General features: G+C 37.2%; 1 protein-coding gene and 1 pseudogene across 1 annotated transcript; both read right to left on the bottom strand.

Moving 5' to 3' along the window:
- Positions 1 to 1368: 1368 nt before the first annotated feature.
- Positions 1369 to 11068, bottom strand: LOC131309497 (acetylajmalan esterase-like; annotated as a pseudogene).
- LOC131310182 (uncharacterized) lies at positions 8123 to 8889 on the bottom strand. The gene is made up of 2 exons (XM_058337067.1): positions 8426 to 8889; positions 8123 to 8340 (listed from the first exon to the last, which is right to left on the bottom strand). Exons 1-2 carry the CDS (start codon positions 8735 to 8737, stop codon positions 8254 to 8256), a joined length of 399 nt encoding a protein of 132 aa, XP_058193050.1. The 5' UTR covers positions 8738 to 8889; the 3' UTR covers positions 8123 to 8253.
- Positions 11069 to 12896: the final 1828 nt, after the last annotated feature.

The raw sequence follows: 12896 nt of genomic DNA, 5'->3' as shown, positions 1-12896 counted from the left end.
GTCTGAATTTGGTGCCAATTCAGAGATTAACGTAATCTCTGCTTTCCCTGTGGGATGGGAAGAGCAGAAGAGGAAGAGTATGGAGATTGTGGAGATTGTGGAGATATAAATGCCAGTGCCTTTGTTGGGATCAGGTTTTGTGTGTGAGAGAGAGTGAGAGAGAGAGAGAGTTGGGAGAGCTCAGAAACGTGAAACCCCCCGCCCCAAGAAACTTTAATTCAATCTCTCCTTTCCATCGGTCAATTCAGGTCTCTCTCTCTCTCTCTCTCTCTCTCTCTCTCTCTCTCTCTCTCTCTCTCTCTCTCTCATGGGGTTTGGAGGTAGCGGCAAGTTGAAACCACTCTCTGCTACGAGGATGTTGACTTTGGATTAGCTCTATTACAGTACTATTGGACTATTATACTCTGTGACTACCAAAGACAAATAAAGCTATTTGTTTGCTTTTCTTTTATTGCACAAAATAACTAGAGTTCTATGTGCACAAAGAACAAGAAAGGGCTCAACAACACCAATATACAAAATAACCCGTTTGGACGCGGGATAAGGATTTTGGATATTAGTTATGAAGAGGGGATAAGATAGTAGGGGTATTATGTAAGAAGGGCGGGCCCACATTGATGTGACGGAGGGATTGAATAGTACTTGGTTTGAATGAGGGATAAAATGGGGATAAGGTTGTTTTGTAGTTGAAATGGAAGAAAGGGGGAGTATTATCCGGGGATATTATGTAATAACACCTCAAAACCTTGCAATAAATAATCCCCCCTCCGAGGGTATTAGAGGGTACAATATAATCCAGGGCTTAGCTAATACCCCCTCCATTTTACTTCCCAAACGAGGTCTTAAAGCTGGGCCCACGGACTAAAAGGGGATATCACAATCCCTCTTCACAATACCCCATCCAAACAGGCCCCAAGGTATAACATGACCGGAACAAACCGGCTACCCAAATACAATGGACTTCGGGTTTGGTGCGGTGCACAGCACCGTGCTGCTCACCTCCAAGCCATCGAATCATGCATCCAACTGCTAGGATCTCATCTCGGCAATCAACGATTGAGAACCGTTCATATTTGAAATGAGATCCGAGCCATCGGATGCACGATCTGACGGCTCGAGGGTGCGCAGCATGATGCTGTGCATATCACTGCATAGCACTATCCCCCAATTCAAATAAAATACTACTAGTTCCGTGGTACTTAAAACACACACGAACTGATAAACAAAAAGACTTCGGCTTGGGAGAAAGCCAAGTCCATCTACTGTTATTGACCTGAAAAGTAAGAGTTTAAAAACTCCGTAAGCAAAAGCTCATATGAAACATCGCTCATCTGCAACACATCTAATCATGGATTTAACTTACGCCATGTAAAAAGTGTCATCGCGATGTAGAACAAGGTCTGCATACACAGATTCTACCAGACGCATTGGATTTTAGACAAAATATCAGTAGTGAGAATCTTGGATATACGATGGTAAGCCTCATGTGTCAAATGTAAACCGTCCCAGAATATGTATCGATTTGGGTTATGGCAAAGAGGCACGCCCTGTGATCCACACAGCCGATTGATATCAAAGTTGTATGACCCTCCTATTCCGTAGCATGATTTCAAGAGTGTTTGTTCGTCAAATCCTGTAAAAACAACTTATCATCATGAAGACTTACATAGTTGTTTCTACTTTGGATATCTTGTAATAATTATGATATTAGAATTAATAGTTTGAAATTAATGTTGACTAATATAAAATTGAATTAATTATGAAATTTATATTCAAATTACTTAATTTGATAATTTAAAAATTGTAATTAAAATTAATACAAATTGAAGTATATTTATAACTTAGTATACACACACACACACACACACTAAGTGCTAAGGACTACTATGTGCAAGTACTCGAGAAATGTAGAACTAAAAAACTGTACTTATTTTTCTTTCCTTCCGGCGATATCTGTAATACATTTTGTATTGTAAGACGTAGTAGAAAAACTAACCAATATTAGGTGCGGGACGAAGAACTGATTCGAAGGATGAATAGTAGTCAGCGTAAAGTATGACAGCCTGTGGAAATTCTTGCCTAAGCGAGGCCAAAGCACCTTGAAGATAGTTGTTCTGAAACATTGCAAAGTTAATTAAATTGCACAAACAACCAAGATCATCATAGGCTCCAAGATCAGCACTTGGCAACGCAGTAAGACCTTGTTTGGAAGCAACATTGTGAAGGGGGATTATGATATCCACCCTCCTAATACGTGGGGCCATGTATATGGCGTGGTTTGGGAAGTTGAATACCAGGGTGGATATCTTTACACAGTCCTTCGGTAATCCCTCCCAATACAGCCTGAGGGGGGCTTAGAGATGGCTAGGGTTTGAGCAAGCTATCTCGAATCCGCCCTAATCCCCCCATCATTCGGACCATCTTACCCCTTGTAATCCCCTTTACCCACCCCCACGCATCATTTCTGTCGCACTCTTCTCGGTCTCTTCTTGTTCGAAAAGAGAAAAGGGCTCGAAGAGGTTTCTGGCGATTTGGTGCTTTTGGTCGATTTGGAGTTCGATTCACTCCAGGTATGAACAACATTCTTTGATTTGTTATTGTTTTTGTGCATTTCTGTGTTCGATTTTGTGTTGATTTATCATTCCCGCAGTGTATTTGTTCAATTTGGTTTGTGGGTTTTGTGGGTGTGGACTCCAGGTACAATTTCTGTATCTCTACTCTTCTTGGTCTGTGGTTGTTGGAACGAGAAGAAAGGCTGGAAGAGTTTTGTGGCGATTTGGTGCTTTGGTCGATTTCAGTTGGATTCACTTAGGTATGAACAGGAGTCTTCTTTTTTGAACTGGTTCCGTTGTTTTTTAGGTTCGATTTTGTGGCCATTTTTTATTCCAGCAGAGTTTTTGTTCGATTTGGTTTGTGGGTTATGTGGGTTTGAACTGTTCGAAGCTGTCCGATGTAGGATGGTCCGAAGCTACGGCGTGATATTGTGTGTTCATAAATTTTTTTTTACATTCGCTTGTTTATAGACATGTTAAAAAGTATTGAAAAGTTAAAAATGATATATACGGCTATAAATATGCCCAGATTGAAGTATTCGATTTATGTATGTATCTTAAACGATTTACGTTGGACTCGCACAAGTCAAATGGCTCTGGATTGTATATGAACATTTATATATGTGTCCGACTGATTTTATGGAATTACAATTCATATTATGAAAGAGAAATTAGTAAATCCACCAGCGCTTTCTGACTATTCTTAAATATGACTGAAAAAAAGAAGATGGCCAATTTGGGTATTTCAAAGTCGTGGCTTCACATTACATTGATTCCTTCTTCTAGACAAAGGCAAGAAAGGAAAATAATAAATTATGATATTGGTGTGTAGCTCCTTCGATGCATGTTCTCCCACCACAAGGATATATAAAAAATATTGTTGTATATTTTTCTTATATGGAATGAATTGCACAACACTACATTAATATTATAAATACCCACCAATCTCTTAATTGATTAAGTGTTCATTTTGGTTTTGTGGGTTCTATGGACGAAAATCCATGGATTTGTTATTGTGGATTGTTTTCTTGGTGAATAATATGTCGTAACCCATAAAGTTGGGTTGGAGAACACAGTTTGATGATTTTTATATCATCTAAAATATGGCAAAAGAGGTCTGGTGTAGGATAATGGTAAATAGGTACGATAAAACATATGATGAGTATGAAGTTTAAATTAAAACCAAGTAAGTAGATGAGTATGAGTTTGGAATTTGTATATGTGTATATATCCATTGAATTGTGTTCATTATTGGTGAATAATATGAAACCCTACCTAAAAACCCAAACCCTACTGATATGGCTTTGATTTTTTATGAATAGTTAGGGTTCATCATTGTTAGTTAAGATTTAAAGATTAGGTTTTCATAAAAAAATCCTAAATCTTATAAGGTTTTTGTAGGATGGCAAGATTAAATAGGAAACAGAAAAGGAAAAGAGAAGAGCAAGAGGGATTGATGGCATTACAGGCCTTTATGAACGCTGTCATTGGTGTTTTTCGTTTGTACTTGTTCATCACATCCACGTTTCGCCCTCGTCGTCCGGAGTTGTCTCTGAATCCAGACTTTTACCAGACGCACGTAAACAACATCAATAGGCTTGTAAGGGGTAGTGACGCGGACTGCCATGAACAGTTGAGGGTGAACAGACAAACTTTTATGAGATTGTGTTGTTTAGTCCGAGGTGTTGGGTTAACCGACTCACGCAACGTATGTCTTGAGGAGAGGGTAGCAATATTCTTGTGGGTCCTCGGTCACCATACGAAGCAGAGGCGTACAAAATTTGAATTCTATAGGTCTACTGAGACAATAAGTAGGCATTTCAATGCTGTACTCCAAGCTGTCTTGCGCCTTCACCGAATGCTCCTAGAGACGCCCAACCCTGTACCTGCTAACTACGAAGACAATAGGTGGAATTGGTTTCAGGTATAGTCCTTTTGAATTGTTCATATGTCATCCATTGTCAAGCTTTCCTCTTAGTTCCACATATTCACTTACATTAATACTCTTGTCCATTTTTGTTAGAATTGTCTTGGGGTCTTGGATGGGACGTACGTGCCAGTAAATCCCCCGGCCGCGGACAGGCCACGATATAGGTCGAGGAAGGGTGAGATTGCTACAAATGTCTTAGGTGTTTGTACCCGGGACCTTAAATTTGTCTATGTATTGTCTGGTTGGGAAGGATCGGCCACAGACTCTAGAATCCTTAAATTTGTGGAGCAGGCTCAGTTTGTTGTGGACCAGGTTGAGTTTTGGGAGCAGGATCAGTTCTAGTTTTGGTTAGTGTGTGTGTGAGGTGGAGTTTTGGTGTGTGTGTGAGAGAGGATCAGGTCTGTACCAGGTTCAGTTTTTGGGTTGATGAGTGTGTATGTGTGTGTGTGTGTGTGTGTGTGTGTCAGGTGCAGTTTTGTGTGTGTGTGTGTGAGGATAAGTTTTGGTCTCTGTGTGTGGCATTGACAATGATTCAGTTTGGTCTCTGTCTGTGTGGGAGGTTCTGTTCTGTAGCAGGTTCAGTTTTGGCCATATTCTTTCTGTTCTCAACTGTGGGAAGCAATTTTGTGCAGTTTTGGTACCCCTAATAGGGCAATGATGACAAAATTAGAATGTAAATTAATGTAGTGCCTTGGCGGGGCAACTTTTTGTTGCAGTCATGCATACCCTTGTGAATAAAAATACATGATCTGAGCCCTACAAGTCTAGTTTTCAGCTGTGTCCAAATTGCAGTGTCCCCTATAAAAAAATAATTATTATGATTGGACACGCCACGTAGCGTGTCGAATACGTATTTGGGCATGTCCAATACGTGTTTGCTGTCTATGTTATGTTCAGTTTCTTTTGGTTTCTGCAATGGTGTTTGTAATGGCATAGAACTAGGTAATTTGGGCTATGATGATACTTCTATGTGCCTCTGAATCAATCCTGCTAAGTAAATGGCTATGACGAAATTTTGCTGAGCCACCTGTTACTGACTTCCCAAACGACGCCATATAGCCAGGCCCACGGACTAGAAGGGGGATATCACAATTGAATCTGGGCTGTTTTCTGTTTACAGCAGTTTGATGTTCTGCAGAAACCATGTTCTGCAGTTTCTGGGTTTGTGCTTGCTGTATATGGATTGTTATAGCTTATTTTTGCAGTTTTGAAGGCTGGACATTAGTACTGCTCTTTCCTGTTGATGTAGAACACGTGGAGGCCCAATTCCATGATCAGCTGGACCGAGCCAAGCCCCGAAAGTCCAAACGGTGTTTAATTTCAGATTACCCAAATTGGTTAAATTCGGACGAGCTCGGAATAGGCCCAAACTTGGTGGGCTGACTTATTTTCGCGCTCCGGTTAATACTCATGAACCCTAAGTTGATGATCGATGGTGCTTTTCGGCCTAATTCCTTCGTTTAGGCATTCAATTGCGTTATTTTGCTGTTTTAGGAAAGATTTGTTTCGTTAATAACTCTTAGACCGTAATTCCTTTTAAGTTGATTCTTTTTGGGAAAGTCTTGTTTTTCTTTCCCGTTTTCAATTTTAGGAAAAGCCCCAAATTCTGGGACTTTTTATTTTCCAAGTTTATTTTTAGGGTTTCTAGGGTTTCAGCCTATTTAAGGGTTTGTAACCTAGAGTTTATGCAGATTATTATCAATAATATTCAGACTTTGTCTTTTTCTCTTGAAGATTCAAGAACTGCTCGTGGCTACGAGTACCTATCATTCGTTTGATTAGTACGCAACTAATCTCTTTGTTAATTCCGCTGCGTCACCTGTTCATCAGAATGACATGCTGTTTTGTAGTTTTCTGTTACTGCAGTTTTGTTCTGTTCTGGTGCAGCTGTTTCTTATGTTCTGGTTCTGCAGTTTGGGAAGGGGTGTTGTGTGTGTGTGTGTAGCAGGTGCAGAGAGAGTGTGTGTGTGTGTCCAGTTTTCTGCTCTGTCCAGTTTTAAGCAAGCTGTATCTGTGTTGTCTTCAAGTTTGTTGTTCTATTCTAAGTGGTTCTTAATAGGGCAATGATGAAAAAATGACAAAGTAAATCATGGTAGTGCCTTGGTGGGGCAACTTTTGGTTGCAGCCATGCGTACCCTTGTGAATTAAAATACATGATCTGAGCCCTATCTCTCCAGTTTTCAGCTGTGTCCAATGGTGTGTCCAAACTGCAGTGTTTTGGTGTGTCTGTGTGTGAGGATCAATGTGTAGCAGGTTCAGTATTTGGTTTGGTTAGTGTGTGTGTGAGGTGCAGTTTTTGTGTGTGTGTGTGTGTGAGGTTCAGTTTGTGCAGCAGGTTCAGTTGTGTGTGTGTGTGTGTATGAGGTTGAGTCTATTTGCTGTGTGTGTGTCCAAGTATGTTTTGGCATGGCTATGAAAAAAAATTTCTGAGCCACCTGTTATTGACTTGCCAAACGATGCCATACAGCCGGGCGCACGGATTAGAAGGGGGGATATCACAAACGAGCTGTGTCCAAACTGCAGTTTTTTTGGGTTATCGCTGTGTCCAAACTGCTGTTGTTCCTGCCTATGTTCCAATTTGTGTGTTGGGCAGTTGTACTGTGTCCAAGTTGGTTTTCTGTGGTGATGTGCTGCTGTGTGTCCAGGTTGGTTTGTCAAAACTGCAGTTTATAGACAGTGCAGTTTTGGGACAGTGATAAAAAACTGCAGTTTGTGGACAGTTTTGACGATTTTTGAACTGCTGCTGCTGTTTTCAGGTTGTTTCGTTGTCCAATTGTTGGTTATATGTAGGCCATGATGATATAAAACGAGACAATTTAAGGCGAGTCATTACCTTGGCGGGACAACTTATGAGGGCCAACGGTTCAATAATCGTTCGGTAACATATCTTGTAGCCAAGTAGTGCACTATGTGCCGGTCAAATATATCTGAGCTATATTTATTTGTAACCATACTCTTACTATTGTTTGACATTGAAATATAGTAATTGTTGTATCCGAATAGATTTTCCATGGCAAGTGAAGATAAAGATAAGTATTGGGTGGTTTTTGTTGGCCGTAAACCGGGAATATATACAAGTTGGGCGGTCGCAGAACTTCAAGTTAATGGATACGCATGGAACTTGAAGAAAAAGTACAACACATTAGATGAAGCAAAAGAAGCACTGTTAGCATTTCATGAGGAAAGATACCGGCTCATGCAAGACATGCAGTTCGCTCAAACCAAACATCAATCAAGTGACGGTGCTTCCACATCCACAAGTGATTTGGAAGTGGCACAGCAAACTAATCTAACAACATACTTTGTTGTAACTTTTTTTTTAGGCTTCGTATGTTGTATTTTATTAGCACATTATTTGAAATGAAGTTGTAAGTATTCTATTTTAAGAATTTGGACGAATTAGGTTGGGAAGACTTTATCAAATGTAAGAATTCCGTTACTTGTACGTTTTTTATTTCATAAATCACTTCATTAAATATTGGTTTGGATATTCAATTCATAATTAATGTATGGAAGACTAGTCATGTATCTGTGGTTCGCATATTCACTTGAAAACAATGCTACAATACAAGGACCAACAGAAATGCAGGCTCACACACATACATAAAACAAATTAGGAACCCACGAAAAGGAAAATCCATTCATTTCACAACACATACGTAAAATTAAATACTTCAGATACATTAGGAAGGCTGCAAATTTATTTGTCAATCCATTTATTATCACAACTTTCAATTTATTCTTCCAATGCCCGCCTTAAACTTCGAACTTCTAGTTCTCATCAGAAACAAAGCAATAGGCCCATCGATTAAAATGGGGAAATTGCTTGTCCCGGAAATGTCTCTGATGTCGGTGATCCTACATATAAATGGTAGGAAACCATTATCAAAATTTACAAACCAATACTTCTTACAAAATTGAAAATAAATTTAAGAGTACTTACTTGGACAAATTCATTCCAAATTTCATTTCCCACCATTAGTTTGTTTTCATTTGGATTCCACCCGAACCTAGGACGCCTAAGCATAGCGTCCAGTATGCGATAATCACTCTTCCATTTCTTGATCTTTGCTTCAATATGAATTTCGTTTATACCTGCTTGAGGGAAAGAAACTCGCATATCATTTGTAAGAACTCCCAAGTAGGAAGGTTTGAACCCTCCGTTGTCGGTTCGCCAAACCCCCTGATCGACAAGGCTCGTAAGGTTTGTTAACAATGTATCCTCCTCCTCCTCGCTCCAAGCCCGACGCGCCATTGAAATGATGAAAAAAACAAAATTACGAATTTAGGAAATGAAGATGAGATGTGGGATGAGATATGAAAAATATAAGTGCTATTTATAGAAAATTTGGAGGCAATAATTTGTTGAACCTACTCCTCACATGAATTCAACTAACACCCACATGTTTCCAACCACCATCTACTCCCCATTCATTTTATAAATTTTGGTTTTTTAAAAAATTCTAAAAAATTCGGTTTTATTAATCATTTTCAAAAAATGATAACATTTCCTACGTTAGCCATTATTAAGTATTTTTATTAAACATTACTGAATACGATATGACATTATTTTATTTATTTTATATAATTATTATATTAGTTAGGCACATTTTCACCAAATAAATATGTTCGGCACATGTGAATTCAACTAACAAAATTGTTGGACACATTTTTAACTACCAAACAATGTATTTTTCCAACAAAATAAAAATAATCAGATTTTTTATTATAAAAAACACCAATTTTCCCAAAGTAAAACTGACTTTTTCATTTTGTAATATTATTAAATTAGTACATTTGTTAATAAAAATAAATATTACGGCTAAGTTTGAAAGATTAATTATATTTGTAATTATACATATAAAGTAATACATATTTAAGTTTGGGTCTGCACAAGGGTAAAATAGTCATTTGACAGCTTTTTACGTTATCCACCCTCCCTAATACCCCCTATTTATCCTCCATCCAAACTACGCACTATTTTATCCCCCCTTTTTAATACCTCATCCAAACCAATCACTATTTAATCCCCCTTCATAAACATCACATCAATGTGAGTCATCCCTTATTAACTAATACCTCCTACTATCCAATCCCCCCTTTTTACATAATACCTCCAAATCTAATACCTCATCCAAACGAGCCCTAAGGGCAAATGGAAAGCATCCTACTGGAAAGTTTCCAGGAACTACAATTCGTATAGCACGCAGCCGTATCACTTACTACACAAGGAAAAGAAATATAGCATTTAACTACTTACTATATGTTAGTACTAATTACAGTTGTGTGGAACCCATAAATAAATTTTTTTAAGGAATGACTGAGATAATTGGATCCAACGGTTGTATAGGTAGTGCCTTAAGATGAAGGATGGAAGTCATAGTTATTACAAGTAGAAGCAACCATATAGCGCACAGAGGCTCTAGCTGCAATATATGTATGGGCAAAGAGCTTACTCTAACTGCATTTATAATGGCCCCAACAACATCTGGCACAAGATCCTGGAGCTCCTGAATGGATTTGCCTTGACTAAAAGCGTAATTGAAGTCATCTCCACCAATCTCACTCATGAAAATGAGAGCCCTCCTGAGCTTTAATCCTCATTCTAGTTGACAATTAATGGAAGTCAAGTACATAGAATGCATTAGTTTGTTTTGTAACTCGTTAGTAGGGGTATTGATTTTAAGATCAATCAGTTATTGGGGGTCAAACCTGCTAGTAAGGGGCAAGTGGAGGTGAGGAGGGTTTTAAACCACTTTAGCTGAGTGCTTGGAGAAATATCAATAACAAGAGGTTGAATGCCCCTCGCAGCTAAGAAAGAAGTGTCTAGTGCAGTGCTTCCAGCAACCGCAAAGTTGGCACCATGATCAAATGAAGCATTCCTATCCAAGTATGGATTGAGTAGTGGTAGTTGGAGAGCCACAGCTGTGACATAGCGAAATATAATTCACACAAAAATACAAGTGTACAGTAAAGAACGCATAGAAATCAGTGCGTGAAACACATTTAAAATTGTAGTTAGACCATATATGAATGAATCTGAACGATACTAATTTTCCTACCCATATTTTGTGCATCTCTTTTTCAAAAATTATGTCCCAAATTGAATCATTCCCTTTTTCTAATTATGACTATTTCATGGCATGCATAACTTATAGCACTTCTCTGTTTCCATTTGTAAGCAATATCCCATAATCGAAATAAGCATAACATTCATTAACAGGCTGAGTCTAATATGGGTGTTTGATCCAACCTACCAAAGAAATCTATGATTAGAAGTCCATTAGACCAGCGACCGGTAGGCCTATGGAAGAAAGTTTTCACCAAATGGGAGGCAGGCAGCAGCAAATGCACCAACGGGGCCTATGCGGATGAGGTTGTCGGTGTCTGAGATCGAATCTCCCAATTGGTATACATATTCAAAGGGACATATCTTCTCTTGGGCAACACAAATGACAAGGAGCTGGGAGATGATAATGAGAGAGTAGTAGTAACATGGAGATGCAGAAGCCATAATTGCATGAAAGTGTGGCGAGTTTGCAGAAGCTAGGAAATTTTTGTTGTGTTATAAACACATTGAGAAGATTGCTTTTCCAGGTTTTTCGGCAAAGTTGCATAGTGATAGTTTGGTTTTATGCCAGTAATAGCAATTGTGAAGTAGAACTTACAGGTAGGCTTATGACTTAAAAACCAATTTGGTAATAACTCAATCTATGGGTTGTTCGGCTTAATAAGCCAAGTGGCTTTTTTTTTTCTTTATTCAAATTTGTTTCGCATTTGTTAGTTTTTTGTCAATTTTTTTGTGGATTATTGCTTCATCATAACAAGAGTAATCTAAAAAATAAAAAATTTGACTTATTTATTCAAAAAAATTTGGTTTCGATCGTAATTTTTTATTTTTTAGATTCATCTTGTTATGACGAAGCAATAATCCACAAAAAAAATTGACAAAAAACTAACAAATGCTAAACAAATTTGAATAAGGACAAAAAAAAAAGTCACTTGGCTTATTAAGCTGAAAAACCCTTAGATTAATTTTAGGTTGTGTTCCGCTAAGAATTCTTAAAAAATAAGTACTACACTTATTTGCAATTTTCAAATTTAAAAATAATAGACTTAGGGTGCATTCTTGTAAACTTATACGTAGTAATTTGGAACTTATTGTGATATTTTTTTTATTTTTGTAACTTTTTGTTTAGCTTTTCGTCGTAATTTTTCGGATTAATCGTTCGACTCGACGAGAAGAGTTTAGAAAGTACAAAATTTTGACCGAAAGCAAAAAAAAAGTTCACCAAAAACGAAAAAAGTATCAAACAACTATCTTATTTGTCTAAAATGTTGTCTTATTTGAATTTTTTTCAACATTAGTCCTTTTTTTTTTATACTTTTTTGATTCATATCGTCAAGACGAACAATTAATCCCAAAAATTACGATAAAGCTAAATAAAAAATTACTAAAAGTAAAAAATACTGAAATAAGTTTTCAGACTATAAGTTTACAAGAATGCACCCTTATTGAAGTAATTTTTTTGTGCAATATAGATCTTATTTGATAGATTTCGATGAGATTTTTTGAACGGTGCAAAAAAATAAAAAATTATTTTCATAAAAACATTATTTTTAAATTTAAAAATTATAAATAAGTACTTATTTGTTAAGAACCCTTAATAAGTACTTCTTATTATAAAGTACTTTACGAAGCATGGCCTTAAAAGAAAAGGAGGGCAGTGCATTTTAAGAAAATTGAGGCAAGACTTGTACATTTGTAAGAAACCTTAGGGGAGGTAGTTGAAATTCAAATATATATATATATATATATATATATATATATATATATATATATATATATATATATATATATATATATATATATATATATCGGGGCAGTTCAAGGGACACCCAAAAAACACCTAAAAAAACATCCCAAATTTCAATCTCATAGTTCTCGATCAAATTTTTATGATCCAAACCGTTCAATGTGTGCAGAATGTGATTTTAAGCGTACTCGGGAGAAATTAGCAAAAAAAATGACCGAGAAAGACTTGATTTGAGCAGTTTTTATTTGAACCGTTCAATAAAAAACTGTTCGGATCAAGCCCTTTCCGGTCATTTTTTTTGTTGATTTTTTGCGAGTACCCTTAAAATCACGTTCTTATCACTTTGAGCTGCTCGGATTATCAAAATTTGATCAGAAACTATGATGTATTTTTTTGGGTGTCCCTGGAACCGCCCTGTATATATATATATTTGAAAAAGTAAGTAAGAGCATCGACAATTGAATAAGCAAAATAAAAAATTGTTAAAGTTAACAATGTTGATAAAAAAAGTGCTCACATTGGAATAACCAAACCTAGCAACCTCTTAATATCTCATCAAATTTTGGCTCTTCAATATTCAAAACTAGCAATATTTTG

Source organism: Rhododendron vialii, chromosome 12a (genome assembly GCF_030253575.1).
Source record: "Rhododendron vialii isolate Sample 1 chromosome 12a, ASM3025357v1".
In the NCBI taxonomy this organism is placed as follows: Eukaryota; Viridiplantae; Streptophyta; class Magnoliopsida; order Ericales; family Ericaceae; genus Rhododendron; species Rhododendron vialii.
Note: the sequence above shows the minus strand (reverse complement) of the source record. Positions and strands in the feature narration are given on the sequence as shown.